This window comes from Neolamprologus brichardi, chromosome 7 (genome assembly GCF_056152115.1).
Source record: "Neolamprologus brichardi isolate AB-2024 chromosome 7, ASM5615211v1, whole genome shotgun sequence".
NCBI lineage: Eukaryota > Metazoa > Chordata > Actinopteri > Cichliformes > Cichlidae > Neolamprologus > Neolamprologus brichardi.
Genome location: NC_142110.1, coordinates 7,444,459 through 7,469,919, shown reverse-complemented (window position 1 = coordinate 7,469,919; position 25,461 = coordinate 7,444,459). Strand labels below are relative to the sequence as shown.

General features: G+C 39.7%; 4 protein-coding genes across 5 annotated transcripts; 2 read left to right on the top strand and 2 right to left on the bottom strand.

Moving 5' to 3' along the window:
- The first annotated feature begins 364 nt into the window (after positions 1–364).
- Positions 365–9,761, top strand: LOC102795964 (titin-like). The gene is made up of 4 exons (XM_087842964.1): positions 365–519; positions 965–1,061; positions 1,785–8,051; positions 8,165–9,761. Exons 1-4 carry the CDS (start codon positions 499–501, stop codon positions 8,197–8,199), a joined length of 6,420 nt encoding a protein of 2,139 aa, XP_087699090.1. The 5' UTR covers positions 365–498; the 3' UTR covers positions 8,200–9,761.
- Positions 9,762–9,839: 78 nt separating this feature from the next.
- On the bottom strand, positions 9,840–14,650 carry rccd1 (RCC1 domain containing 1). Of its 2 annotated transcripts, none has more exons than XM_006789552.3 (8): positions 14,422–14,650; positions 14,102–14,317; positions 13,840–13,999; positions 13,584–13,705; positions 13,406–13,507; positions 13,147–13,317; positions 13,037–13,066; positions 9,840–12,922 (listed from the first exon to the last, which is right to left on the bottom strand). In XM_006789552.3, exons 1-8 carry the CDS (start codon positions 14,627–14,629, stop codon positions 12,741–12,743), a joined length of 1,191 nt encoding a protein of 396 aa, XP_006789615.2. In that variant the 5' UTR covers positions 14,630–14,650; the 3' UTR covers positions 9,840–12,740. The 2 variants fall into 2 exon arrangements, with proteins under 2 accessions (XP_006789615.2, XP_035762964.2); XM_035907071.2 differs by having other exon boundaries at positions 12,770–12,956.
- cib1 (calcium and integrin binding 1 (calmyrin)) lies at positions 10,484–12,637 on the top strand. The gene is made up of 7 exons (XM_006789553.3): positions 10,484–10,646; positions 11,358–11,392; positions 11,486–11,585; positions 11,753–11,906; positions 11,998–12,116; positions 12,241–12,329; positions 12,415–12,637. The coding sequence occupies exons 1-7, from the start codon at positions 10,596–10,598 to the stop codon at positions 12,434–12,436; spliced, it is 570 nt and encodes a 189-aa protein (XP_006789616.1). The 5' UTR covers positions 10,484–10,595; the 3' UTR covers positions 12,437–12,637.
- An 898-nt stretch (positions 14,651–15,548) lies between the features above and the next one.
- Positions 15,549–23,375, bottom strand: unc45a (unc-45 myosin chaperone A). The gene is made up of 19 exons (XM_087842963.1): positions 23,240–23,375; positions 22,933–23,125; positions 21,173–21,348; positions 20,998–21,087; positions 20,700–20,867; positions 20,326–20,494; positions 20,031–20,201; positions 19,680–19,851; positions 19,252–19,552; positions 19,073–19,167; positions 18,779–18,920; positions 18,300–18,440; positions 18,044–18,171; positions 17,899–17,965; positions 17,623–17,736; positions 17,407–17,522; positions 16,724–16,841; positions 16,483–16,638; positions 15,549–16,399 (listed from the first exon to the last, which is right to left on the bottom strand). Exons 1-19 carry the CDS (start codon positions 23,261–23,263, stop codon positions 16,112–16,114), a joined length of 2,829 nt encoding a protein of 942 aa, XP_087699089.1. The 5' UTR covers positions 23,264–23,375; the 3' UTR covers positions 15,549–16,111.
- Between the last annotated feature and the right edge of the window lie 2,086 nt (positions 23,376–25,461).

Below are 25,461 nucleotides of genomic sequence, written 5' to 3'. Positions count from 1 at the left end.
TTCTCTAAATTTGTCTCCAAACTGTTCAAACTGAACTGTACTCATTTCTAATCCAACAAAAATCTTAGCTGAAGCCAAAAAAAAGTGTCAAACACCCACAATATTTATCAGTCACGAACATTGAAAAGGTCAGTAAAATAAGATCATTAAGCTCTTCTTTGCCTGCCTGTAGGTGTGTATTAATACCTAAATATGAAGTTACAGGGAAAACCCTCTTATAACAGGGATGGTATGTGGACAATATTTAAGTGATGAGACGTTTTCCATTTATCTCTAGCTGAGCCATGCAGGCTAAACTAATTTTGAAAGAATGAGCAGCTGGCCAATCCACCGCCATGCTTATTTTAGTCACTGAAGGCTTTTGCAGATAAAGCAGGCAGTGATTGGCAGAGTTGTGTATCTGTGTCCTAAACGTTTGGGGCTCACAGCACTTTGGGCATCTTTACCAACAAACTGATGAACAAGGGATCTAAATTTTCAGTTTAACTAAGAGAAACGATGGAAGAAAACAAGAATGAGGTAAGAAAGTCATCTTAAAAGTCATTGTAATATAGTACAGAAAGCATTTAGGGATCTTCAAATGTCCTTTTAGTTGAGTTATTTATATTTTCTGTGCATGTTGTTGTTTGCATGTTAAATGGGAGCCTTAAGACTTAACTAATAATACAGCTTAAATGTGTTCGTCGGAGCAGTTGGCAGTCTGGTTGGCCATGTCTGTAGTTATTTTTAACACCTTCAAGTGTTTCGGTTACACACATCTCACTCAGCAAGATAGCCTACTTTCTATTCTTGTTTAAAACTCACTCAGAGGGCTTTCTGTAACAAATTTAATAGAGACTTTAAGCCACCAAATAACCAAATCAATATTATAATCTTGGAACAAGGTAAAATGTATTTTCCTATTTAAATGTATATATTTAATCTCATTTTCACTAACATTAAAAGTTACCCCTCTCTCTTGTAGATAGGAAAGAAAGCAGAAGATGAAGCTCACGTTCTAAATATAAACATGACACGGGATACTGAGGTTTCCCAGTCACCCTCCACTATTATTGTTGAAGGTATGTTGCACATTCATCCTGTCTCTGCGGTGCGTAGATTGCATGTATTCGTACTTTGTTATAAAGTTAAGTTAGAAAATGTTCAACAAATTATTAATAATAAATTCCATTAACATGTCTTTGTGTTGAAGTATATAAAAGAAGGATGCTTCTCCCAAGATCAGTTTGTTTCATATGTTGATTAAAATGCCTTAGATAAGCTTGCTAACAGTGTTAGTTTTTAACAGTGTAAAAACAGTAGATTCGTTTTTTGTGATTTCTTCAATGTACAATACAAATTGTACATAAAAGCTGAGAAATATGCCAATGAAGCCTCTTGTACATCGGCTTATTATCTTTTAGGAGATACCTATGTCATTTCCAGTCATATATATATATACATATATATATATATATATATATATATATATATATATATATATATATATATATACATATACATATATATACATACATATATATACATATATATACATATACATATATATATATATATATATATATATATATATATATATATATATATATATATATACATATATATATATACATATATATACATATACATATATACATATATACATATACATATATATATATATATATATATATATACACATATACATATATATATATATATATATATATATATATATATATATATATATATATACACACACACACACACAAATTGTAATTATAGCTTGTTATTCTGCACTACAGGCCAGCCTTCTTCTGCTGCAGAAAATGGAGAAATCAGCCCAAATGTCCAACCCACCCCCATCACAGATAAGGAAAATGCTATTAAGCCAAAACTCCAGATTACTTTTACAACATTCACTGTCAAGAATGGTGAAGAGTTAAAAGTAGAGGTCCCAGTCTTTGGGAACCCAGCACCGAAAGTTGAATGGAAAAAAGATGGCCAGGCAGTAAAAGAAACATCAAGGCTAGAGATTTCAACCACACCGTCATTAACAGTCCTTCATATCAGACATGCTATCAGGGAGCACTCTGGTCAGTACTCTGTCACTGCAGCCAACAGTGCTGGAAAATATACAGGAGAAATCACCGTGGTTGTTCTTGAAAAGCCAGACCCTCCCACGGGACCTGTCAGGATTGATGAAGTCAGTTCAGACTATGTTACCATCTCTTGGGAGCCACCTGAATACACAGGAGGCTGTCAACTTGACAACTATGTAGTGGAGAAACGGGAATCTACAAGTATGGAGTGGCAGACTGTTTCTGCAACTACAGTAAGAACCACAATCAAAGTTACCAAGTTGAAGACAGGAAGTGAATACCAATTCAGAGTGTTTGCAGAAAATAGATATGGAAAAAGTACTGCAATCACATCACCCATTGTAGTTGCGCAATATCCATTCAGTGTTCCTGCTGCCCCGGGCACCCCCTTTGTTTCCACTGTTACAAAGTACAGCATGGTGGTTGAATGGGAGCCTCCAGTCAGAGATGGAGGCAGTCCTGTCATTGGCTATCACCTTGAACGCAAAGAAAAGAACAGCATTTTATGGACCAAACTTAACAAATTTGTTATACCGGATGCTCGCTTCAAAACAAGTGGGCTTGAAGAAGGTATTGAGTATGAATTCAGAGCCTTTGCTGAAAATATTGCAGGGCTCAGCCCATCTAGCAGGATATCAGAATGCTATGTGGCAAGAGACCCCTGTGATCCACCTGGTAAACCTGAAGCCGTTGTCATTACGAGAGAGAACATTACACTCCAGTGGGCAAAGCCCAAATATGATGGTGGAAGCAGTATTACAGGCTATGTTGTAGAAAAAAAGGAGCTCCCAGATGGCAGGTGGATGAAGGCAAACTTTACAAACGTTATTGATAATCAGTTCACAGTCACAGGTCTGACAGGAGGACAAAGTTATGAATTTAGAGTAACTGCTAAGAATGGGGCTGGTGTTTGGAGTCCACCTTCAGAATGTGTAACCATCATTGCACAGGATGTTATTGAAGGACCCACAGCATCAGTTGATCCTAAGTTCAAGAGTACTACAGTTGTTCAGGCTGGAGAGACATTCGTCATTGAAGCTGATTACTTTGGAAAGCCTCTTCCAGCAGTAACATGGTTGAAAGAAGGAAGAGAAATCGACAAAGTCACACCAAGAATGGAGATCAAAACCACTCTCACACATACAACCCTGGCTATCAGGGACTGTACACGAGCAGATGGGGGGCACTTTCTCTTAAGCCTCACAAACATTGGTGGAACTACTTCTGTCCCAGTAAATTTGAAGGTCCTGGATAGACCTGGTCCTCCTGATGGACAACTGAAGGTAAAAGTTATCAGTGCAGAGAAATGCAGTCTTCACTGGAATCCCCCCTTAAATGATGGAGGTGCAACTGTTTCTCATTACATCATTGAAAAAAGGGAGACCAGTCGTGTTACATGGACAGGAGTTGAAGCTCATGTGGAAGCTCTCAGTTACAAAGTAACAAAACTGGTACCTGGCAAAGAATATGTATTCAGAATTGCTGCCGTGAACAAATATGGTGTTGGTGAATTTTTGGAATCAGACCCCTTAATTGCACAAAATCCTTTCACACCACCAAGTGCACCTTCTACACCTATAGCTACAGCTGTGACCGGTGACTCTGTAACATTAACATGGGAAAGGCCTGAGACTGATGGAGGTTCAGAGATTGATGGCTTCATTGTGGAGAAACTTGACAAAGAGGGTGTCAGGTGGACTAAATGCAACAAGAGAAGACTAAATGATTTGCGTTTCCGATGTACTGGGCTCACAGAGGGGCATTACTACCAGTTTAGAATACTTGCAGAAAACGCAGCTGGTGTGGGTGCTCCCAGTGATCCAAGTGAATATATAAAAGTATGTGAAGCTACTTACCCGCCTGGTCCACCAACCAACCCCAAAATGACAGACTATTCTAGCAGTACTGTGTCTCTGACTTGGTCAAAACCAATCTATGATGGAGGAGCCGCCATCAGTGGATATGTAGTAGAGATGAAAGAAGCAACAGATGATGAGTGGATTACATGCACACCAAGCGCAGGTGTAGAGGACACAAATTACACTGTGAAAAGACTGAGAGAAAATGCAGAGTACAATTTTCGTATTCGCGCAATAAACGCTGCTGGAGTCGGAGACCATGTGGATCTACCTGGGTCTGTGGTTGCAGCCGAAAAAGTAGAGGCACCAGAGATTGAGCTGGACGCTGCCTTGAGGAAGATTGTCAGCGTTCGAGTCTGTTCCACTTTACATCTCTTTGTTACCATCAGAGGAAGGCCAGAGCCTGAGGTTAAATGGTCAAAGGAAGGTGACACCCTCAGTGAGCGTGCTCAGATCGAGGTAACAAGCTCCTACACTGTGCTACTCATTGAAAATGTCAACAGAAATGATACTGGGAAGTATGTGTTGACGGCTTCGAACTGCTGTGGCTCCAAGTCAGCATTCATCAATGTGAAAGTTCTGGACTCTCCCAGCGCACCAACAAACTTGGAGGTAAAGGATGTAAAGAAGGATTCTGTGTCCATCTCCTGGGAGCCACCTTTGATTGATGGAGGAGCAAAGATTTCGCACTACGTTGTAGAGAAGCGAGAGGAGACTAGAAAAGCATTCACAAGCGTCTTTAACAACTGCATGAGGAATTCATATAAGATCGACAATTTACAGGAAGGATGCTTCTATTATTTTCGTGTCCTGGCTGTGAATGAGTTTGGCACTGGGCTGCCAGCAGAAACCACGGAAGCTATTAAAGTCTCTGAGGTGCCCCTGCCTCCTGGCAAGATCACACTCAACGATGTCACATGCAGTAGTGCAAGACTCTCTTGGGAAAAGCCAGCCCATGATGGAGGAAGCAAAATCACATGTTATATTGTAGAAATGCAAGCTAAGGGAGATGACACGTGGACAAAATGTTCAGAGAGTAAAGCGCTCGATGCAATTATTGATGGCCTGACAAAAGGAAAAGAGTACTTCTTTAGAGTGTGTGCAGTGAATGAGAAGGGAAACAGTGAGCCAAAATGCCTGCTTGCACCTGTGATAGTAAAGGATACCAGTACTGAGCCTATGATCAGTCTGCTGTCCAACACATTCAGTGTGAAGGCAGGAAATGATTTAAAGATCGATGTTCCATTTAAAGCAGTACCACCACCAACAGCAGCCTGGAAAAAAGATAGCAATGCACTGAAAGAGACAAGCAGAGTAAACGTGAGCACATCTGACACGTCATCTCAGATCATTATCAAAGATGCAACCAGGATAGATGTTGGTGTTTATGAGGTGACCCTGACCAACTCCGTTGGAACCACCTCTGCTCAAATATTTGTTAATGTTTTTGAAAGGCCTGGTCCTCCAGCAGACCTCAGTGTTGATGATGTCAGTGTTGACTTTGTGTCTCTGTCATGGCAGCCTCCACATTACACTGGTGGATGTCAAATCACTAATTATGTTGTTGAGAAAAGAGATACAGGCAGTACATTATGGCAGAGTGTATCAGCTACAGTTGCAAGAACATCAATCAAAATTTCCCGTCTGACACAAGGCACTGAATACCAGTTTCGTGTTGCTACAGAGAATCGCTATGGAAAGAGCCAATTCACTGAGTCAGAGCCTGTTGTTGCTCAGTATCCCTTCAAGCCACCTGGCTCACCACCCAATCTTCATGTTGTGCAGGCCTCAAAGTCTGTTATGGTCATTGCTTGGAGCAAACCGGAGAGTGATGGCGGCAGCCCTATTATTGGGTACCATATTGAATGCAAAGATCAAAGCAGTATACTGTGGAAAAAATTGAACAAAAGCCCAGTGACGGAAAACCAGTATAAGGTGACAAGTGTTGAGGAGGGTCTTATATATGAGTTCCGGGTGTGTGCAGAGAATATGGCAGGTGTTGGACCCTGTAGCAAGCCATCTGATCCTGTAGCAGCTAGAGACCAGTGTGACCCCCCAGGCAACCTCACTGTCACCAATATAACTAACACTTCAGTAACTCTCTCGTGGGACAAGCCAGAATATGATGGTGGAGCTAAAATAACTGGTTACATTGTTGAGCGCAAAGAACTGCCCGATAGTTGCTGGCTTAAGTGTAACTTCACAAACTTATTGGACACCTTCTTTGAAGTGACTGGCCTCACAGAGGGTGAACAGTACAACTTTCGCGTTATTGCAAAGAATGCAGCGGAGCTCTTCAGTCCACCCTCTGAAACAACCGGACCTGTCACAGCACAGCACAATGTAGAGCCACCCAAAATTATCTTGGAAGACAAATTTCGACAGGTAGTGGTTGTCAAAGCAGGAGACCCCCTAAGAATAGAAGCTGTCATCTCAGGCCGCCCCAACCCTACAGTGTTTTGGCTGAAGAATGGTAGAAATATTGGCACCACAGGACGAGTTGAAATAACCGCAACAAAAACGCATACCTCTCTGCTTATCAGAGAAAGTGTTCGGAAAGACTCTGGGCAGTATGCTCTTACTCTCCAGAATACAGGGGGCACCACATCTAAGGCTATCACCTGCAAAGTACTAGACAGGCCTGGTCCACCTGCTGGACCCCTTGAAGTTTCTGGACTTTCAGCAGAAAAGTGCACCCTCTCATGGGGAACTCCTCATGAGACTGGTGGGGCGGAGATCATGTACTACATTGTTGAGAAATGTGAAACCAGCCGTGTTGCCTGGACTCTTGTGTATGGTGACATGATGTCAACTACTTGCAAGATAACCAAACTTCTCAAAGGAAACGAATACCTGTTTAGGGTGAGGGCAGTCAATAAATATGGTGAGGGTGAGACTTTGGAAAGTGACCCAGTCAAGGCCATGGATCCTTTTACCATCTCATCTGCTCCAACAGATGTTGAGGTCACAAGTGCAACCAATGAAGTGATGACTGTTTGCTGGAAGACACCCGCCTCTGATGGTGGCAGCCGCATCAGCGGTTACATTGTAGAGAAAAGGGAGAAGCAGGGCATCCGTTGGGTCCGGGTCAATAAGAAGCCAGTCTATGACCTACGAGTCAAAGCCTCTGGTCTGCATCCAGGATCTGAGTATGAATTCAGAGTCTTTGCTGAGAATGCTGCTGGGCTAAGTGAACCAAGTTTGCCATGCCCACTCACCTTGGCAGAGGATCCAAAGTTTCTTCCTTCCCCTCCAGTAAAGCCCACTATAATTGATTCATCCAGATCTTCAATCACTCTGTCATGGAACAAACCGGTGTTTGATGGTGGAGCGGCAGTTACAGGGTACAAAGTTGAATTCAGAAAATCAACAGAAGAAGATTGGACTGTTGCTGTTCAGAACACAGATAGGACAGAGTTTACAGTAACTGGACTCACATCGGGGACAGCATATGTTTTTACTGTCAGATCCATAAATAAAGTTGGTATTAGTGAGCCTAGCCCAGAAACAGACCCCGAAGTAGCTACAGAGCGAGAGGAGAAGCCTGAGATTCACATTAACCCTGAGATGAGAAAGACTCTGCCTGTTAAATGTGGCAGCTCCTTCACATTGACGGTGCCTTTCACAGGCAAACCTGTTCCCAGTGTGTCATGGGAGAAAGCAGATGTTGATCTGCGAGTCAGAGGAATGATCAACACCACGAGCTCTGCCACCTCTATCACAGTGGAACGAGCAACACGTGATGACTCTGGCAAATATACTGTCAAACTGCAAAATGCTGCTGGATCTGCCTCTTTGACCCTAAATGTGAGGGTTTTAGATTCACCTGGTCCCCCGGCTCATATAATAGTTAAAGATGTGACTAAGAACTCTGCCACTGTTACCTGGGACATTCCTGAGAATGAGGGAGGGTCTCCCGTGAAGAACTACCTTGTAGACATACGAGACATCAGCAGAACAGGATGGATAAGATTGACTGACAAGTGTCGCCGATTGTCTTACAAGGTGTCCGACCTGGAGGAGGGAGGAATCTATTTCTTTAGAGTCACAGGAGAGAATGAGTACGGGATTGGGGTTCCAGCTGAGACCAGAGAGGGAACAAAAATGACAGGTAACACTTAAGATTAAACACACCATCAGCTACAAGAATTCTTTCACAAAAATTCATGTTAAAACCTCACCTGCACACTTTTACATGCTGTTTTACCTCTGTTTTTGCTTTAGATACAACAGACTGGGAGACAAATCCAGGAGCCTAGCTTGCCCCACGTTAAGATAATAATCTCCTGAAATTTGGAGAAGATATTCATTGTTTTTTATTTTGTTTGTTTGTTCTTTTTATAAAAATAGAATACATTCAATTTTGTTTTAAGATGTTCTTTGTTGATTGAGTTCAAATCAAAACATATTTTGTAAAACTTTAAAAAAAAAACGAAGGCAATAAAAAAAGTTATTATTAATAGCTCGTGCTGGTGAACAACCATTCTGATGAATTATGATGTATCAGTTTCTAACTTTATGGTTCAAATGTCTTTATTTATGTAAAGGAAAACAGTTTCAGGCAGCACACAAAAATTCAGAGACTCTGGAATTCTGTATTGCTTAAGGTTATCCCTGCTGGGATAAAACACATGCAGATATGTTTTTGTCTTTTGCCTGACATGAGAGTCAGAGTATAACGAGTTGACAAGTTCGTCTCATGTCCCTGTACTTTTCTGTCTTTTATTTGGGGAAGTAACCTGATTAAACATGTACATCATATTTATGCCAAAGATTTCTTTTTTTTTTTTTTCTGAACATGTCGGACAAACATATATGTATGCTTTGGGTTGACTTTATAAAAATTCTCTCACCTATGTTATTTATGCTGACAAAAGACAAGACAATATTACTTTATAGGAAGTAGGAAAACCAGCAAGAACATTTTTAATCTCAAAACCATAGTTCTACATCTATGTTTGTTTTTTATTTGACTATTTCTGGAGGAGTTTAGGAATGGTTAAATAAGAACTGACACATTAAAAAAAAAATGTGAAAAAAGTAGCTTTGTCCAGGTCAGGTTATACACCAAAGATGGAGGAGAAGAAAACATGGAGGTAAATTCAGATTCAAGATATGAAGTATCTATGTTTTATCATCTGAGAAGGGGTTCCCTTCAACAAAGAAGCAAAAACACAAAGAAAAGAGACAACAGAATAAGCATCCTCAAGCCCCATCTCCTGAACTGAAAACACATGAAAACATTGATAAATGTGCTTATTTATTTCTGATATTGTCACAATTTCTTCTTGTCAGCAGATTTGACATGCAATCCTGTTGTGTCCAGACAGATGACAATAAGCCAGCTAAACAACAACAGTCGACTATAAGCTAATATTATGGTACAGTCTAAGTTTTAAGTTTCTGATCTCCACTGGTTGACTAAAACAAGTTTGTCATATTATAGCAGCCACCATAGTTACAATTATGCACTTGGATTGGGAGGGGTAAGAAAACAGAATTCATTTGACTGCAATCTACAGACATCTAGTGGTGAGATTTTACACACTATTACTTTAAAGATCACAAATTAACCTACTCCCACTGATTGCTGCATGTCTTTGGACTGTGAGAAGATAGTAGTAGTCACCCTCATACTGAATACTCATTCAGTTTCAGATAAGTCTCGGTTTATATTAATTTAAGCAACTTTCAGAATATTCTGAAAATAAATAGTGATGTTTTTTGCAAATTAATCATTTTGATATCTTTGGTTAAATACACTTTTAAAATAATAATTTAAACAACTACAAAGAGAATAAATTAAGCCTTTGTGAGCTAAGGAAACAATTTATTATTATTATTTTTAAATAATACAGTAGGGTTGATTGGATTACTATTATTTTTAGATAGGACCATAGAAATGTTGTGTAATAATATTTTATATGTTTTTAACATATGTTTGTAATGTTTGTTTTGTATTTATGATTATGGGGTTGCAAGTATAATTAATTGGGTTGCAGATCAGTGATAGTATTAGAGGGTTTGTTGTTGTTTTTTTCAGAAGAAGATGCTGTGTAATTTAATGAATTATGAAAGTCAAGAATAACCGTAGTTATACAAATAAAGAAAGGAAACATTATTTTGTCTTCTTTGGTAATATGTGGAACTGGGTTGGACTGGTTAGAGTGATACAATCTACTGTGATACAAGTGATTCTATCACTAGAGACCCCACAATAATAGGACTCGCAGGTTCTTTATTTTTATGCTACGAAAATAAAAGCTACTCCTTGTACTTGAGTACATTTCACTGCTCACGTCTTACTTATAAAGTGTTTTTAGTATCCTTATTTCATCAACGACCTTTACCCACTTCCAGCCGGTCTCCTCTTTTATTTTGTTATCTCAACGAAAATCAAGTAATGATGACAAAATTGTGAACAGGAACCAAACTGAGTTTTTCCTTTTTAAACTTTCCAAAGAAAAAAAAGGCCACTTTTTTTTAAGGTTTTGCATATACGTCACTATAGAAACCGCTACGCTACACCCTACAAGGGGAGGACGCTTCTAGTCAGAAACCGGAAGTAAGCGAAGCAGAAAACATTAGCCGTTCAGTAGTTTTGCGGGTTACTGTTAACTACGGCAAAGTACAATTTGGAGTTGAAAACTTCGACATGGGAACTACGGCGAGTCAACTTTCGAAAGAGTCGCTCTCAGAATATCAGGTAAGTCCCAAAAGCAAAGTCTCCACAGGCAAACTTTACCTATTTTCTTAATGGACGAGTGGAAGTGGTTTTTACGCCCTGTAATAACGTTAAAGGAAGAGCGTAATAGCTATATTAGCCTGACGTTTCAAAGGAGAAATAAAATGATAAGCGTCCTGGTGCTCAAATAACCAGTATTATTTACATTTGTAGTTGATGTAATTCGTATTGATTATATGTAACGTCTGTGGAAATACTATTAAAAACAAGTTACGGTCACTAGCCTAATAACAACCAATACTGTTGCTCAGACTCTTTAAAAACATCCGTTTGGGGGTAAAAGTTACACATTTATGTTAATAAGTGATTGTTGTCTTTGCACTAATGCTTACATTTACTTTGCCTTTGTTTTGGAAGGCGAAAGAAGCGCTTATTGTTAAACTGAGGGTTACTAAACTCAGAGAAAATGTATTCATAAATATATGTGTCATCCTTTTATCTCTTGTTTGAACAACTTCAGTAATTAAAATCAGGTACGCACTGAGTGGGTCCGGGCTGTCTTGTGTTTGTTTTGTTGTTCATTTAAAGCTCAGTTTGAAAACTAATTATTATTGTTTGATGTTTCACTTTTTATATGCTTTTATTTTTCTTGTTAAATTAAGAAGATGCCTGTTTATTTGAACAAGAAGCTCTTCAACTTCTTAAAGGACTAATCCTTACATATATTTTTAGGAGCTGACCTTCCTGACAAAACAAGAAATTCTTCTGTAAGTGACAAGCTGCAAGTCATCATACTAACAAAAACATTTTGTCTTCTGCTGGTTGTTGTAATGTGTGATATATTTTCCTCTTTTTTGCAGTGCTCACAAGAGATTCACAGAGCTGCTTGAGAAACATGAAAAACAACAAATAGATGCCAGAGCGCCAATGGGCAGGATTACTACTCTGCCTGAGCTCAAGGTGAAAAGATTTTAACAAAACATATGCATTACATTGTTTTTATGTTTTGTTTTTTGCGTTAATGCTTGATTTCTATGTTTATGGGATTATATTGTAATTCATGCTCTGAAGGAAGTGCTTCAGTGGCTGGTACTCTGTTCTGACCTTTGTACTCATTCCCGTTACAGTCCAACCCTTTCAAGGAAAGAATCTGCCAGGTGTTCTCAACCTCTGAACAAAAAGATGGAAGCCTCACTTTTGAGGACTTCCTGGATCTTCTGAGTGCCTTCAGCGACTCTGCTACTCTGGAAATCAAATCCCACTATGCATTCCGCATATTTGGTAAAAAAATAAAGTTGATAAAAAGTGATATAGTTATTTTTGCACGCAAATATGTCAGTCTACGTAATGCTAACCAGTCTGCTGCTTTCAGACTTTGATGATGATGGAACCCTTGACTGTGCTGATCTGGAGAAGCTGGTTAATTGCTTAACTGGTGAGACAAACGATGCAAAACTTTCCTCCACGGAAATGAAGCAGCTCATCAGCAACGTGAGATTACTGAGTTTGTCTTTAAAGTTGTAAGGGGTGGTTATAAACTGCATGTGGGGGTGGTATATTGATGTGTCAGTAAGCCTAACAATGTGTTTCTTTTCCGTGTCTGCGTGTTGTTTAGATTCTTGAAGAGTCAGACATCGACAAGGACGGAACTGTGAACCTCTCAGAGTTTCAGCACGTCATTTCAAGGTCACCAGATTTCGTCAGGTAACTAGAAATCCAGCTGCTCCAAACACCAATAATTATTTGCATTTATAAGTGTCCAATTGATTCTCATTTGATTTATCCACAGTTCCTTCAAGATTGTGCTCTGAAGACTTCCAGTGGACCTTGGAGATGCATGCACCTTTTTAATTTTAGTGTATAATTTTAAATCAGAACAATTTTAATTACTTGCCTTAAATTATATTTACCTGTGGATTTTGCTGCCTTAACTGTTTTATGTCATTTGTCAAATATAAACCCTTTTTAAACATCTGTTTGAAGAAAAAATAAAAAAGTTTCACCAAAAAGTATTGAGTTGAGTTTTTTATAGAGAAAAAAAATGAACAAAGAAATTTAGTTCATTCTTTGTGTTTGTAGGAGAAATTTACAACTGTTGTCCAAAGTTCACTGTGCTTAACAAGTGCATTTTGTGCTATTTTCAGCACAAGCTACTTCCTCCTTTACAGCAGCAGCAAATGTGTTCCATGTCCCGCACACCACATCAAGCACACGCATCTGCTCAGCCCTGAAAAACTCCACACGCTGCGGCTCATCCGAACTAGTTACTGTTTGGTGTCCAAGCTGGCCGTATTCCCCTGTAAAGGTAATAAAGGCAAAGATGCCAAAAATCTTGGCTTTCACTTTGATTTGAATGATACTGCTGTGAGTATTTCTTTTAGATGTAACACATTTCTAAAACCAAAACTCACCCCATCCCCAAGTGTAGAGGTCACCAGTGGCTGAAAATAAGAAATTGTGACATGATGATTGCTAGAAAATGTGCATCCCGGTAAAACAGCTGTCAGAAGAGATTCCTTACTTGTTACTGCAGCTGTGTGGCGGGAACCACAGCTTACTGCTCGGATTTCACATGATGAAGAGACATCCAGCAGAGCGGGGAACGCCTGGATTGATATGAACACATCTTCATGCTCCTCTTCCTCCTTTAGCTTTTCATCTGGTGGTGCGCTGGTATCACAGCATAATTCTCCTGTTTGATAAGGTCAGTGGTTCAAAATGGATGTAAAAACTGCCTCTTCAATAGAACTCTTTAAAGCAGTGCACATTTCAGGACAGACCTGTTTGTTGACTAGATTTCTGCTGAGATTTCCTCAGACCTCGAGAAGGAAGTCCAAGCTGGCCGCTCTCATTCCAGCCCCACACATAAAGGTCACCCCCATCTAAGAACAAAAAAGATCCTCTTCAAATCCTTTTCAAACCGAGTGTAACTTGTCCAAATCTTTATTTGACATTTACCACTAATGCAAGCTGAGTGCCAGCCTCCTGTAGCCACACGGGTCATGGGCATCCCCCAGAGTGCCTCCACTACTCTGGGCTCCTCCTCAGAGGTGAGCACACCATGCCCCAGCTGACCATGGCTGTTACATAAACACACGCACGCATAGGAAGATTAACTTATGCTTGTTCATTTGTTTGTTTGTTGATTGTTGTTTATGCATGAAACTGATGCTTCTCATATGTTCAATAAAGATATATGTGTAAGTGGCTCCACCTGCCCAGTCCCCAGCTGTACACTGCTCCAGTGGCAGTAAGAAGAACGGCATGCTCTGCACCCAGTGCTAGGCTCCTGGCTGTCAGGTGTCCTGGTAAGGTGCAGTAGAAGGGAGGCTTTAAGGCAATGTAGCCCCCAGGGACCAATGGCAAATTCACATCTACAATAAATAAATAAATAAAAAGTAATATTGAGACTCTGTAATTTCATACATCATTATTAATGTCTGTCTAGGCAGATAAGATATTAGCACACACATTACCAGAGCCCTCTGCGTCGGTTTTTATATCCATGCTCCATGATGGACTCTTCTCCCTCTTCTGCAGATCCCAGGTCTCAATCCTGTCTGGGACGGCCAGGGTCAAGTGCGATTCACTGATGAATACATCTTTACAACCATGGCTCTCTATTTTAGAAATACCACAGTCCTCGCTGGAGACCGATTCCCCAAAACCTGCCAAGCTCAGGCAGCTGTCTCCTGACAGAAACAACAAACAACAAAACAAGAGCTAAGCTAAAGCAATAGATGTATTAAAGACATGTTATTCCTCAGGACTCAGGCGATGTCTTTGATACACTCACCCTCTAAATGTAAAGATGCTCTTCGACTCCAGCTCACTCTGATCTGACTTGTCTTCAGGCAGCATCCACTTCTATCCACGTGACTGCTGAGCTCTGCTGGGTGACTTACTTTGACTTGGTGGGGCGCGCTGCTACTTTCTCCTTTGCCTGACTTTTCCTGGACACATATCTGTCCAAAGGCGTTGAAGCCGAAGCCAAACCAGCGCATCTGAACACCGAGCAGCTCAGCAGAAGCGCTTATTTTTTTTTAAATACAGCCGAGCACAAGCGGCGAGAGATGATGACGAGTGGCGAGGGAGGAGCATGTCATTTAAATCGTCTTTAAAGAGACATACACCAAGTTCATGTTTATTGACAGTATTTAAGGTTGCTCTGTTACTACACGTTACACCGAGATTATTGTGAACAAAATCTGCGCATCAGGCATATACCTCGGGCTTTTCACAATGTCTTATAAATAGCTGGCGCATTAAGTGTGAAATGTGCGTGCGCATAAACAGTTGTACAATAAAAAGTTGTACAGACATGGAAGGGTTGGCTTTTTTGATCCAGATTGTTATGTGGCCTAAGTGGCTTGGCTGACTTACGTAGCAGATCAGCTGGACTGTACATGATCACTAAACTAAATTGAGTTTGAAACCCCTGCCATAAATTATAAAATGTGCAAACAAACTTTGATAGGACAACTTGTGTCACATTTCTTATGTATTTAGTTTGGAAAGTTGTAGAATGGCCATTTTAATAATATAGAAATTCTCGGAGCAGTCAGTGGCACCCCTCATCCTCCTAGCAGATGTACCTATGATGTCAATTTCAAAAACCTTTCTTCTCAGTTATTTCATTCACGATATTTTCAAAAAAACCAAACAAACAGATTCAGATTCATCTGAGATTTTTAGTACATACACTTAAGGTATAAATTTGAAACCCCTACATTGCTTCATTGTCAAGTGATCGCATTCAAAGAGTTGGGTATCCATATTGCCTGCCCAGCAGGTGATGACAATACCCCACCAGCCTTTCATGGCTGAGGGATAAAAATAGTTGGGCATCCCAGCACTAAAGCACCATTATAAAGTACATCTAGCCAGGTGGGATATGGAATAAAGTAAACAGAGAAGTGAGGATTGGTCATTTTTATTTATTTTCTTCATGTGTTCAGTTAAAACGTATTAAAACAACAAAGCACACTGGGAATGTGTTGGATTGTCAATAATAGTGATAACAAACATTTAAACAAAAAGTAAATTTTATAGTGTAAATGAAATGTTTCTATTTTTTGCTGAATATAAAATAAAATATTGAGAAAAGTAGTGTGCACAATAAAAATAAGAATGTATTTGTGGGACTAACAATGACACTCAAATGAAATATTTGCACATATATAGGAATGGTCATTTTTAGTGGAAATACATGGAGGAGAAATGTTGGTCTCTAGGTGGAATACGCACTTTTGCCAGACTTTAACAAGCATACAATCAACATTACACAGCAGTCAAAAATCATTTCTGTGCTGTTGGTTCTTCCATTTGATACCATTCTTCACTACATCCCTTATTGCTTTTAATCATTTTTTGTTAAGACATATGAGCCCATTTCCTGCAAAAATGAAATTACTTCACTGGTCCAATATAATGTTCAAAGAACTGAAACGCTGTCAGGTGGCACATCCACACACTGCACTTTGTGTTCAGGGTTCAGTTCCTGAGCTCTTCTCCTTTTCTTCCCCGCTTCTGATGATGCCGTACTCCATTGCTTTATCCAGGCAGTTCTGAGCTATCTTCGAGACGGCATCTGGCGTGCCCTCTCCTCCCTTTGCAAGGACGGAAAGGATCTCCAGAGCTTCGCTCTCTATGAGTTTCTCAGCCAGACTCTTCTCTGCCTGGATCATGTTCTGAACTATGACCACTCCACGATGACGTAGGTCAGATATTTCACTCAGCAACAAAGCCTGCACAATTTCTAGCCAGTGGGTTGTCTGAGAAGATAACAGAAGTCATGTGAGCAAAAATAGAGTAAAATAAAATAATGGTAGCGACACTACTGGAGTGCTTTTCTTACAGTTCCAGGGATGCGAGCGCAGAGTTCAGGATGTTCGGCTGTCAGCATGGCCAAGGTTCCTGCAGCAGCTTTCCGCAGCCTCCCGTCATCCTCTCCGCTGTAAAGCACGAGCAGCTTCAGGCGATCATTTCCTGTGGCCAGGTAGAGCTTCTGCACCTGAGGATGCCACACAGCACAGCCGCTACTGTCAGTTCAACTGGTATTCATGTATTCAAAGACTTGTTAATAAATTATCCCTTACCTCAGTATTTAAAACCAAGTTGCACATGCACTCTGTGGCAGAAGCTCGTACAAGATCATGCTCCTCAAACATGTAACCTTCAATTTTAGGTACAGCTTTCTCCTTGATGATCTTTTGCCTGTGAAAGTGTATACTTAATTCAGACAACTGAAAAACACTTATGAAACTGCGCTGATCAGGATAAAAGATGCTTTAAAAAGCAGATATAAAGTAAGTTTTGAAAAAAGTAAAAAATAAAACAGAACAAGGCATGCTTTGCATAACTGCACAACTTCAGTGTTAATTATCAGCTCCTACAGTGAAAACAGCTTTGACAGGAAATTAGATTTCAGTGGTCAACAGAGACTCTAAATGTTTCAGTCTTTGGAAAGTTGCCATATAAGAAAATTACTGCATGTTAATCAAGTCTGTGATTTAGTTCATATTAAGTCTCAGTCACATGTGGTCACCCTGGAAGAATTTAAAAACAGGTTTGATGGAAGGATTTCACACCATCTAAATACTTTATGCCAAGCAATAAAAGTGACACATGTATTGATCTGCAAAAGTAGCTTTGCAAAATGCAGAAAATGTAAAATAAAACAAATAAATAAATAAAAATATCCTAAATGTAATGTTCTGGAATGAAAATAGACTGTTTTGTATGAATACTTTTAGTAGAGACCCCCCCCCTAGTGGCGAACCTGAGTCTATCGTTGATGCCAGCCAGGTTTGTGAGAGCCATGAGTGCCTCAAAGTTCTGCAGCAGGGTGCACTCAAGCCTCAGAAGGCTGGCTAGTGGGCGTACCACCTCATAGATCTGACCCCAAAAAATACACAAACAAACAAAAGCAAGATAATGTTAAAGAGTTATTGTATTTTTTTTAAGTTAACTTGTGTGTTACTGTTTGCATTTTTACCCTTTCTCCTGGAAAGGCAATCTCCGGGTTAGACGTGATGGTTATTTTTGCCAGGGCTTGTGCAGCTTTGATTTTTCCTGCATCTGTGTTGTCGGATGCAAGTGGGATCAGAGCCTTTTGGAGGAGAGCAGAAGACATAAATCATTTAAGCCTTCTGAAGTGTGGTGCTTAGTTAAGAGTGTAGGCTAAGCCAAGTGTATTTTAGAATAGAATAGAAAAAAATCCTTTAATTGTCCCACAAGGGGAAATTTGGGAAATTTTATCAGTACGCTCTACCTTTCCTCCACCCTGTGCCACCACTGTGCCTCTGTCTTCCTGTCGCTCCACTAGAGCCAAGAACACCCTGCCGTGAAAGATTATATTAACCAGAAAATCTACAGAAAAAACAGTGAAAGTTAAAGACTTACTGCCATTTTCCTACCTGGCAATACATTCCCTACAAGCCTCAGTGAGTGCAGGACTCTCCTGTTTGACCATGCAAACCAATGCAGACACCACACCAGCCTCCAGCAGCTTCACCAACCTTTTCTCTACATAGGAAGGTGCATCCTAACATTAAAAAAAAAAGTAGGCAGAAATATGAATCATAACCAAAAATAATTGAAATGAAGCTGTATAAAATAAATATTGTGCTATGTTAGTTCTACTTGAAAAGAAAAGGTTAATTTTAGTACTACCTTGGGATGTTCCTCAGGTACATGCTGCTTTGCATACTTGGCCAGCTCCACCATTTGAGGGTCTGGTTTCTCCACATCATAACTGTTGGTGCAATTCACTAATGTAGAACCCACAGCAAAGAGCACAGTCTTATCCTCAGACTGCAAAAACACACAGAAAACACAAAAAGGGCATCAGTGCATTTCAAGCATGGATGATAATCTGGTCCTGTGACATGAAATAGTTAGCAATAGTTATTTAGATTTAGAACAAATGAGTCCAATGAGGGACAGAAAAGGACTACTGATTAACTGGTCAGCGCTATAGACAGGACTAACACTGCCATCTAATGCACCGTGAAGGTGTGTGCCAAATATGCTGGCGCTTGGTTATTAAGAATCAGACCCTGTTAACTCCACAGAAGTCAGTCAGAGTGGAGAAAATATAAGACTTCAGTTTAAATTCTTTTAGCTATGAGGAAAATAATGATGAGTTATACCTTTGCAAGGTCAAACATGGCCAGCAGGGCATTCTTGTCTTCCACCAAGTCTTCCTTTACATCTGCATCAAAGGTGAGGTAGGCGAGACCTTCCACAGACCAGCGGCGGGAAGTTGGGGGGAGAGTCTCATTACACAGCCACCTTACAGAGAAAGAGATAAAGCTTGTCAGTTATTTGAAATCCAGTAATCCACTCAAAACCTGGTATTTAGATCAGGTTTTGCAGATGTACATCAAGCATGCCGCATCTCTTAATCTATACCTAGGCTTAAGATTCAATATAAGACAACATACTTCCTGCACTGCTTGGCAAGCTTAAGTGTAGATCCCTCTGCAAACTGCTTCATGCTGAAATCTGTTCCTCCTGCTGATCCAAGCTTGCACAAACCCTGTGCAATAGCCCACATACACATAGCTGTTATTTTCATCTTTATTTAGAAGTGTTATTTTCTAAAACTATCTGTGGTACTTACCACTAGGGCTCTCACACGTATCCTGTCATTCTCGCTCTTCTTGTATAGGTCCTTTAGAAGGGACACTCCGTTGGCTGTGATAAATGAAGCTCTCTTGGCTTTGCCTGCAGCATGGATTAGAGCCTCAACCGCTACCTGCTGGTGAGTAACATCTTCGGAGGCACACAGCGATATCACGGCATCCATCATTCCTGACATTTCCAGAGTTCTGTTACCCACGTCACTCGGCCCTTGTAGAAGCACTGATACTGTCTGGATGGCTCGCAGCTTGCCCTCTAGGCCAGGCCGGCTGAAATGTTGCCTGCCCACAACAACATTATGTTAGAAGAATTAATCAGTTTTCATGCTCACAAAGGACTTGTGAGGCAGCTCTGGAAAAAAGATCCAAACGAACAAACAGCTTAAATAAGCTTCCTTGGTCAACTCACTGAACATATTCTTCACATAGTTTGTTGAAGTTCTCCCTCTCTTTGTCACTCTTTAGGTCATCATAGAGTTTGCTCAGCAAGACTGAACAGCTCATGTGACTGTTGTCTGTAAGAGGTGGCCCTTCTGAGATCTCTGGGACAGTCCCAGCCACTTCCAGGATCTTCTTCAGCCCTGTAGGAACAATGAGTCTCTAACTGATATGCAGTGATAACAGATAACATCAGTTATAAATTTTCTAATATAGAAAAATGAACAAAATAAACATGCATCTTTGTGTCATGGTAATGCATGCCTTGGTATCCACCATGGTTTAATAAAATATTTGCCTACATGTAGGATGTGTTTCATACCCTGGTCTACCACCCATAACGTGAGGGAGTTATCTGGGTTTTTCAAGGATTTGCGGGGTACTTGTTTGACAAGGAGATTTATAGCGCTGTCTCTGCCCGGCCCTGACACATTTGATGCTGGCATCATTTCCAAAAGGTGTCGTAACATTGACCGCAGCTCCTTGGATGGTTCTGTGTTAAGATTCATAAAGTGAGTAACAATTAAATGTAAAGAACAGAGCCGACACACACAAAACATTTGCTAAAGGTTAACCTTCAGTGTAACAAAGTTCCCAATATAAGTGTCTAAACTCACCAGGAAGTATAGCTTCATCTTTTCCTCTGATCTCTCTTTTCATTCCTTCTGTCAGAGCTTCAAACATCACCTGTAGCAGATGGCAGGCAGCCAGAGACACACTTGAAGCTCCTGATCCCATTACCGCACACAGCTGCTCCATTCCCAACTCATTCACTATCGCCATAGTCTGGAAATTCAAAGAATGGACATCAGCAATAACGAACTGCAAAACAACTGAGTGACAAGCACATTGAACAGCCTGCTCTAGCTTCACATTAATGATGGATGGAAATCAGAATGCATATAAACCTTTTTTTTTATAACTACAAAAATACAAAAAGTGACTTTAAAGATGAAGCAAATAGTAATCTCAAAGGAACAGTCACACTTACTCTAGACTGATGTCCTGTGCACAAACCAACCAATGTCCTGAGAGCAGAAAGTACAACATCCTCAAGCTTTGACTGCAGAAGTTTCTGAATTAGCTTCACTCCATCATTACGGAAGATCTGTTCAGCTCCTGCTTCATCTCGAGATAGCACCACTAGATTCTGAGCAGCCTGAAATTGATTGAAGGATTTGATTATTTTGGTGCCGTACAGTTTTACAGACGCATTAGCATTAATGAAGAAAAACCAGGCGCATCAAGAATGAATTAGAGGATTCATCTGCCTTTTGAGTTATTCTCACCTTCTGTCGATCGCACTCTTTAGTAGATGGATCTAAGAGGAGGGAGAACATCTGCTGCACACGAGCATCGGTGGAGTTTAGTTGCGCTGACTAAAGGGTTAAGAGAAATGATTTCAATTAGCAAGATACAATTTAGAAAATAAGTTTATCCACACCTTTATCCACATCACACCACCTTCTGCTGAATCTGTGCTCCCAGCTGTCTGAGCAGATCCTGGAAAGCTTTATTTTTGGGCTCCAGTTGGGCACATCTCTGAGCATCCAGAAAGGCCTGGTCGAACCGGCCAAGTTTCTGAAATGCCTGGGCCCTCCGAAATCTGGCTTTCACATCACCTTGGTCAGTATCGAGTGCTGAAAAGAGACAATAATAATATTCATCAAAGCTGCAAAAGCATCTGTGTAAAGACACATTTCATGCAACAATGTCCAGAATGCTGAAAATCACAAGTTGTGAATAATGTTATCCGTTATAAAAAAATATTTCTGCTGTAACTATTGCTCAATAAGAATGCTTTGGTCTATAATACCTACCTAATAACTAAAGGTTTGTTTTTGTTAAGACAACATAAAGATACTGGTGACATATATACATTATAATTATGTTGTCCATTGTTTGTTTAATTATTGTAATGCAGGAAAAGATGCTTGTATGTAATCGGCGTCATCACACTGTTTGGCCAGCAGGGCGCATTCAAACTCCATTGTTTACAATACTCTCAGTTTGCACCACATGTAGCAGAGTATCAATCAAGTAGCGTCTTCACAGTAAGTAAGAAAAGTCAATAAACACGTTCACTTTTTCAATATAACTTAAGTATAATCTAGATATACCATAACATTAAAACCACTGGTTTAGGTGTCCCATTACTACCAAAACAGTTGCTAGGTCATGGTCACAGGATGCCTGGTGAAGTTTTGCTGTCTGGTACTGGGATACTGGCAGCATAACCCTTTCTTGGTACTGTGGATTGCAGCGTGAGTGCCTTCATGTATTCGTGTTGTTCCACTCAATCATGTGACAGGTTTGGATGTGGGCAGTTTGAAAGCTGGACCAGTGCCTTTGGCTCTTTATCTATCTAGCAATTTAAATCTATATGTATAAAGAAAAAATATACACAGTATGAGTCAGATGAGCTGATCTGTAGAAAATTGTCAGATTAGTAGCTCAGTTTAAAGTTGTCATGCTTCTTTTGTTTCTTTTCTATTTTTTAGCATCTGAATGAATGAAATATAAGGCCATCTGTGCGTATATATGCTTGTGTGTTATGCGCATAGATTTGTATGTATTTACAAAGGTATTGCAAATTACCTTATTGTTAACTACTCATATACACAAAGAACAGGTTAATAACATATTTCTGCACCTTTTTTGTTTGCCTTGATATGAAAATGGAATTTATTACGATTTTACATATTCTAACCCATACATCGTAATATAAGTGCACTTTGCAACCTCTGTGCCTTTCTCTTGTCTTTTATAGATTACTCCTGTTTATTATTTATTCCTGTTGTCTTACTATTTATATTTGTTTCCTGCATAGTTGATGTGGAGCACCCACAATTTCATTGTACATGTACAATGACAATAAAGGGCTATTCAAACGTGTACATGGCGAAGTTCCAGGAGGATCACTGTTATCATTATGGTCATTGTGCAAGTGTACCCTTTATATGGTTGGACAGGGTCCAAAAACCTCCCAGCAGGAAGTTACTTTTATCCATAATTGTTAATGTGACTGGCGAATACGGATAAAAAGAACACAAGCCAATATTCATATTGTGAAACTATTTGGATGATGAATGAACTTTAAACCGCGTAAAATGGGGCTAATTTGAGCACTAATACGGACTATTTTCTTTCATTTCAGCTAAGTGGGTCGCGATGAAAGAGAAGTTATTCAGTGATGTTGAGAATAAACAAGAGAACATACCGACCTTTCGAGGCATCAGCCTCTGCCTTGCTGTACTCCTCCAGCTTAAGGTAGCACGCAGAGCGGTTACGGTACAGTACAGCTTTGTCTGCCTGGCTGTCAGTCAGCTTCAGTGCTTTGGTGTAACAGCAAACAGCACCCTGCATGTCTCCTGCCTTGAAAAGAGTGTTTCCCTCCTCTTTCAGGGCGGCGGGGTCCTAAAGTAAAGACCGGGGGAAAGGTAGCAACGGGATCACAGAGAAACTTCGATCAAATGTATTTGAGTGAAATTAGCTAAGCTAGCGAAAAGTAGCGAATTGTTTCTACATTACCTTTTCTTTTTCAGTCTCACTCATCTTTAAGGTGTCGCACACAGTATAATGCAAATATGTAGATTTATTTTACTATACGTGGTCGCAAACACCGCTAACTCCAGCCAAACATGTTACATCTTTCTACACTTCCGGGTGTCGGAGCACGTTGATGACGTGCACCGCCCCTCTCGCCCACGCTGTATTACCATAAAAGGAAGAGAACAGCTACAACGTTTCTGCCTCCATCTCCACTTTATTTGGTTATATTTCCATTCCATGTGGCTTTCTTCAGTCCATGCAGACACAGAGAGTTATATCAGGCTACTTATGTCATAAAGAGGGGTTGTGAAAGCCAGCAGTTCATTTCTTTCATACATTCACCATATCTGTCTGAGAACTGTAATAAAGCAATATAGAACTATATTTTTTAAAAGGAATTACACGATAAGAACATTTGGGTTGTTAGATTGTGGGAAAATCACTCGTCTGACTGGGTTGTTCTCCACTCGCCACGTTTTGTAAATGTAACCACAAATGCTCAAAGTTATTGAATCAATAGAGCAGCTTTAAATTATATATTTTTAAGAATTCATTTATGTGAAGTTTTAACATAAATGTTATGATTTTTGTCATTATTGCCTTTAAAAAAAAAAGAAACTAGTTATTTTTGATTAACTGTATAAGTGTATGCGTAAGTCTGATTAACTAAGTACCACTCAAAGATAAATTGATCTTTTACTGTAATTATTTCTAATTTTTTAGCACTGATAAATGTCAGTAACTTAGATAAGTATCCTATGTATGATGCAGGACAATGTTAAACATCTTAACCTGGTTCATGAACAGCACCATGCAGGACAGACGAGCTCTACAGAGGGTTGTGCGTTCAGCTGAGCGCACCATCCGCTCAGAGCTCCCTGACTTGCACTCAATCTACAGCAGGCGGTGCTGGACCAAGGCCAGGAAGATCGTGAAGGACCTCAGCCACCCCAACAACAGACTGTTCTCTCTGTTGAGGTCAGGAAAGCGATTCCGCTCCCTGAAGACCAACACAGAGAGACTGAGGAGGAGCTTCTTCCCGCAGGCGATACGGTCTCTCAATCACACCACCACACAGTACTGACCCACACATATAGTTCTTACACACACTGGACACTCTGGACATTGTTTTCACTTCATCACTTTAAGCATATTTGCACTGCACAAGACACTATATAATGTGGATTGCACAACACTGGACATTATATTCCTCATTTCCAGTTAATATTTGTACAGCTGCTGTTATTGTGTGTATATATATATTTATATTTATATTTCTTCATACATTCTTATATATTTCTATACTGTGTATTTTGTTGTACAGTTATCTTATTTTCAACTTTAATTTATATATTTTATCTTATTCTTTCCCAGTTAAATTTACCCTTCATTCTAATTTGTGTTGTACAGTTATCTCATTCTTAACTTAATTTTTTATATTTTATTTTATTTTATTCCTTCCTGGTTAAATTTACCCTTTTTTATTTTCATATTTATTTCCTATCTTATTCATAGCCTTTTCTTTTTTTCTTTAGGTCACGAGCAGTTGTCCAAGCATTTCACTGCATATCGTACTGTGTATGACTGTGTATGTGACAAATAAAATTTGAATTTTGTTTGTCTTCTACAGTTTGCATGTTGTATTTACGTGTTACGTGCTAGGGATTCCATTTGAAATGTTTGTGGATGTTAATTAAAATGTTTTGCATGTCAAACTCGGTTGTTCCACAATGCCAGTTCAGCCAAAATATGTACTTCAGGTCATACATAGAAGAACAACAACTTAAATAATGTGTTACATTAAAATTTAAGCACCTCATAGTGAAGTGATTCATTTATTATGAACCAAGGAAAAAGTTCTCTCACTTTTTGGAAACAAGAGTGCATTCTGAATTTTGGTGTAAAAAATTAAAAAAATAATATAATTGCAAATTAATATGTTAACCTAAGGTCAACACTACTGCTTTGTCTCTTGCAGTGGAACTCCACAGTTAAAAACACTAAAGGACGTGTACTGCATTTCTTATACCAGTCCTATGGGAAATCTCCTTTTACCAATACTGTCTAGCACTATTGTTCGGTGTCCTCTGTCGCCTTGGAGACAAGTTAGTCACCTTTGGTCCTTGTGCTCAGGTACACCTGTTAAGACTCTTATATTACCAAAGCACCTTTGTTAATTTATAAGAATATCCAGCATGGTG

Excerpts from the sequence above, each read along its gene's own strand:
- cib1 (XM_006789553.3), top strand. The coding sequence starts at position 10,596 with ATGGGAACTACGGCGAGTCAACTTTCGAAAGAGTCGCTCTCAGAATAT. Across the intron at positions 10,647-11,357 it reads AGTCGCTCTCAGAATATCAG|GAGCTGACCTTCCTGACAAA; the intron begins GTAAGTCCCAAA and ends ATATATTTTTAG. Across the intron at positions 12,330-12,414 it reads AGGTCACCAGATTTCGTCAG|TTCCTTCAAGATTGTGCTCT; the intron begins GTAACTAGAAAT and ends ATTTATCCACAG.
- LOC102795964 (XM_087842964.1), top strand. The coding sequence starts at position 499 with ATGGAAGAAAACAAGAATGAG. Across the intron at positions 520-964 it reads TGGAAGAAAACAAGAATGAG|ATAGGAAAGAAAGCAGAAGA; the intron begins GTAAGAAAGTCA and ends TCTCTCTTGTAG. Across the intron at positions 1,062-1,784 it reads CTCCACTATTATTGTTGAAG|GCCAGCCTTCTTCTGCTGCA; the intron begins GTATGTTGCACA and ends TCTGCACTACAG.
- unc45a (XM_087842963.1), bottom strand. The coding sequence starts at position 23,263 with ATGAGTGAGACTGAAAAAGAAAAG. Across the intron at positions 20,495-20,699 it reads GCACAGGACATCAGTCTAGA|ACTATGGCGATAGTGAATGA; the intron begins GTAAGTGTGACT and ends TTGAATTTCCAG. Across the intron at positions 19,852-20,030 it reads GTTATGGGTGGTAGACCAGG|GGCTGAAGAAGATCCTGGAA; the intron begins GTATGAAACACA and ends TTGTTCCTACAG.
- rccd1 (XM_006789552.3), bottom strand. The coding sequence starts at position 14,629 with ATGCGCTGGTTTGGCTTCGGCTTCAACGCCTTTGGACAGATATGTGTC. Across the intron at positions 14,000-14,101 it reads AACCGACGCAGAGGGCTCTG|ATGTGAATTTGCCATTGGTC; the intron begins GTAATGTGTGTG and ends TATTTATTGTAG. Across the intron at positions 12,923-13,036 it reads CCTCTACACTTGGGGATGGG|GGGAATACGGCCAGCTTGGA; the intron begins GTGAGTTTTGGT and ends TTACCTTTACAG.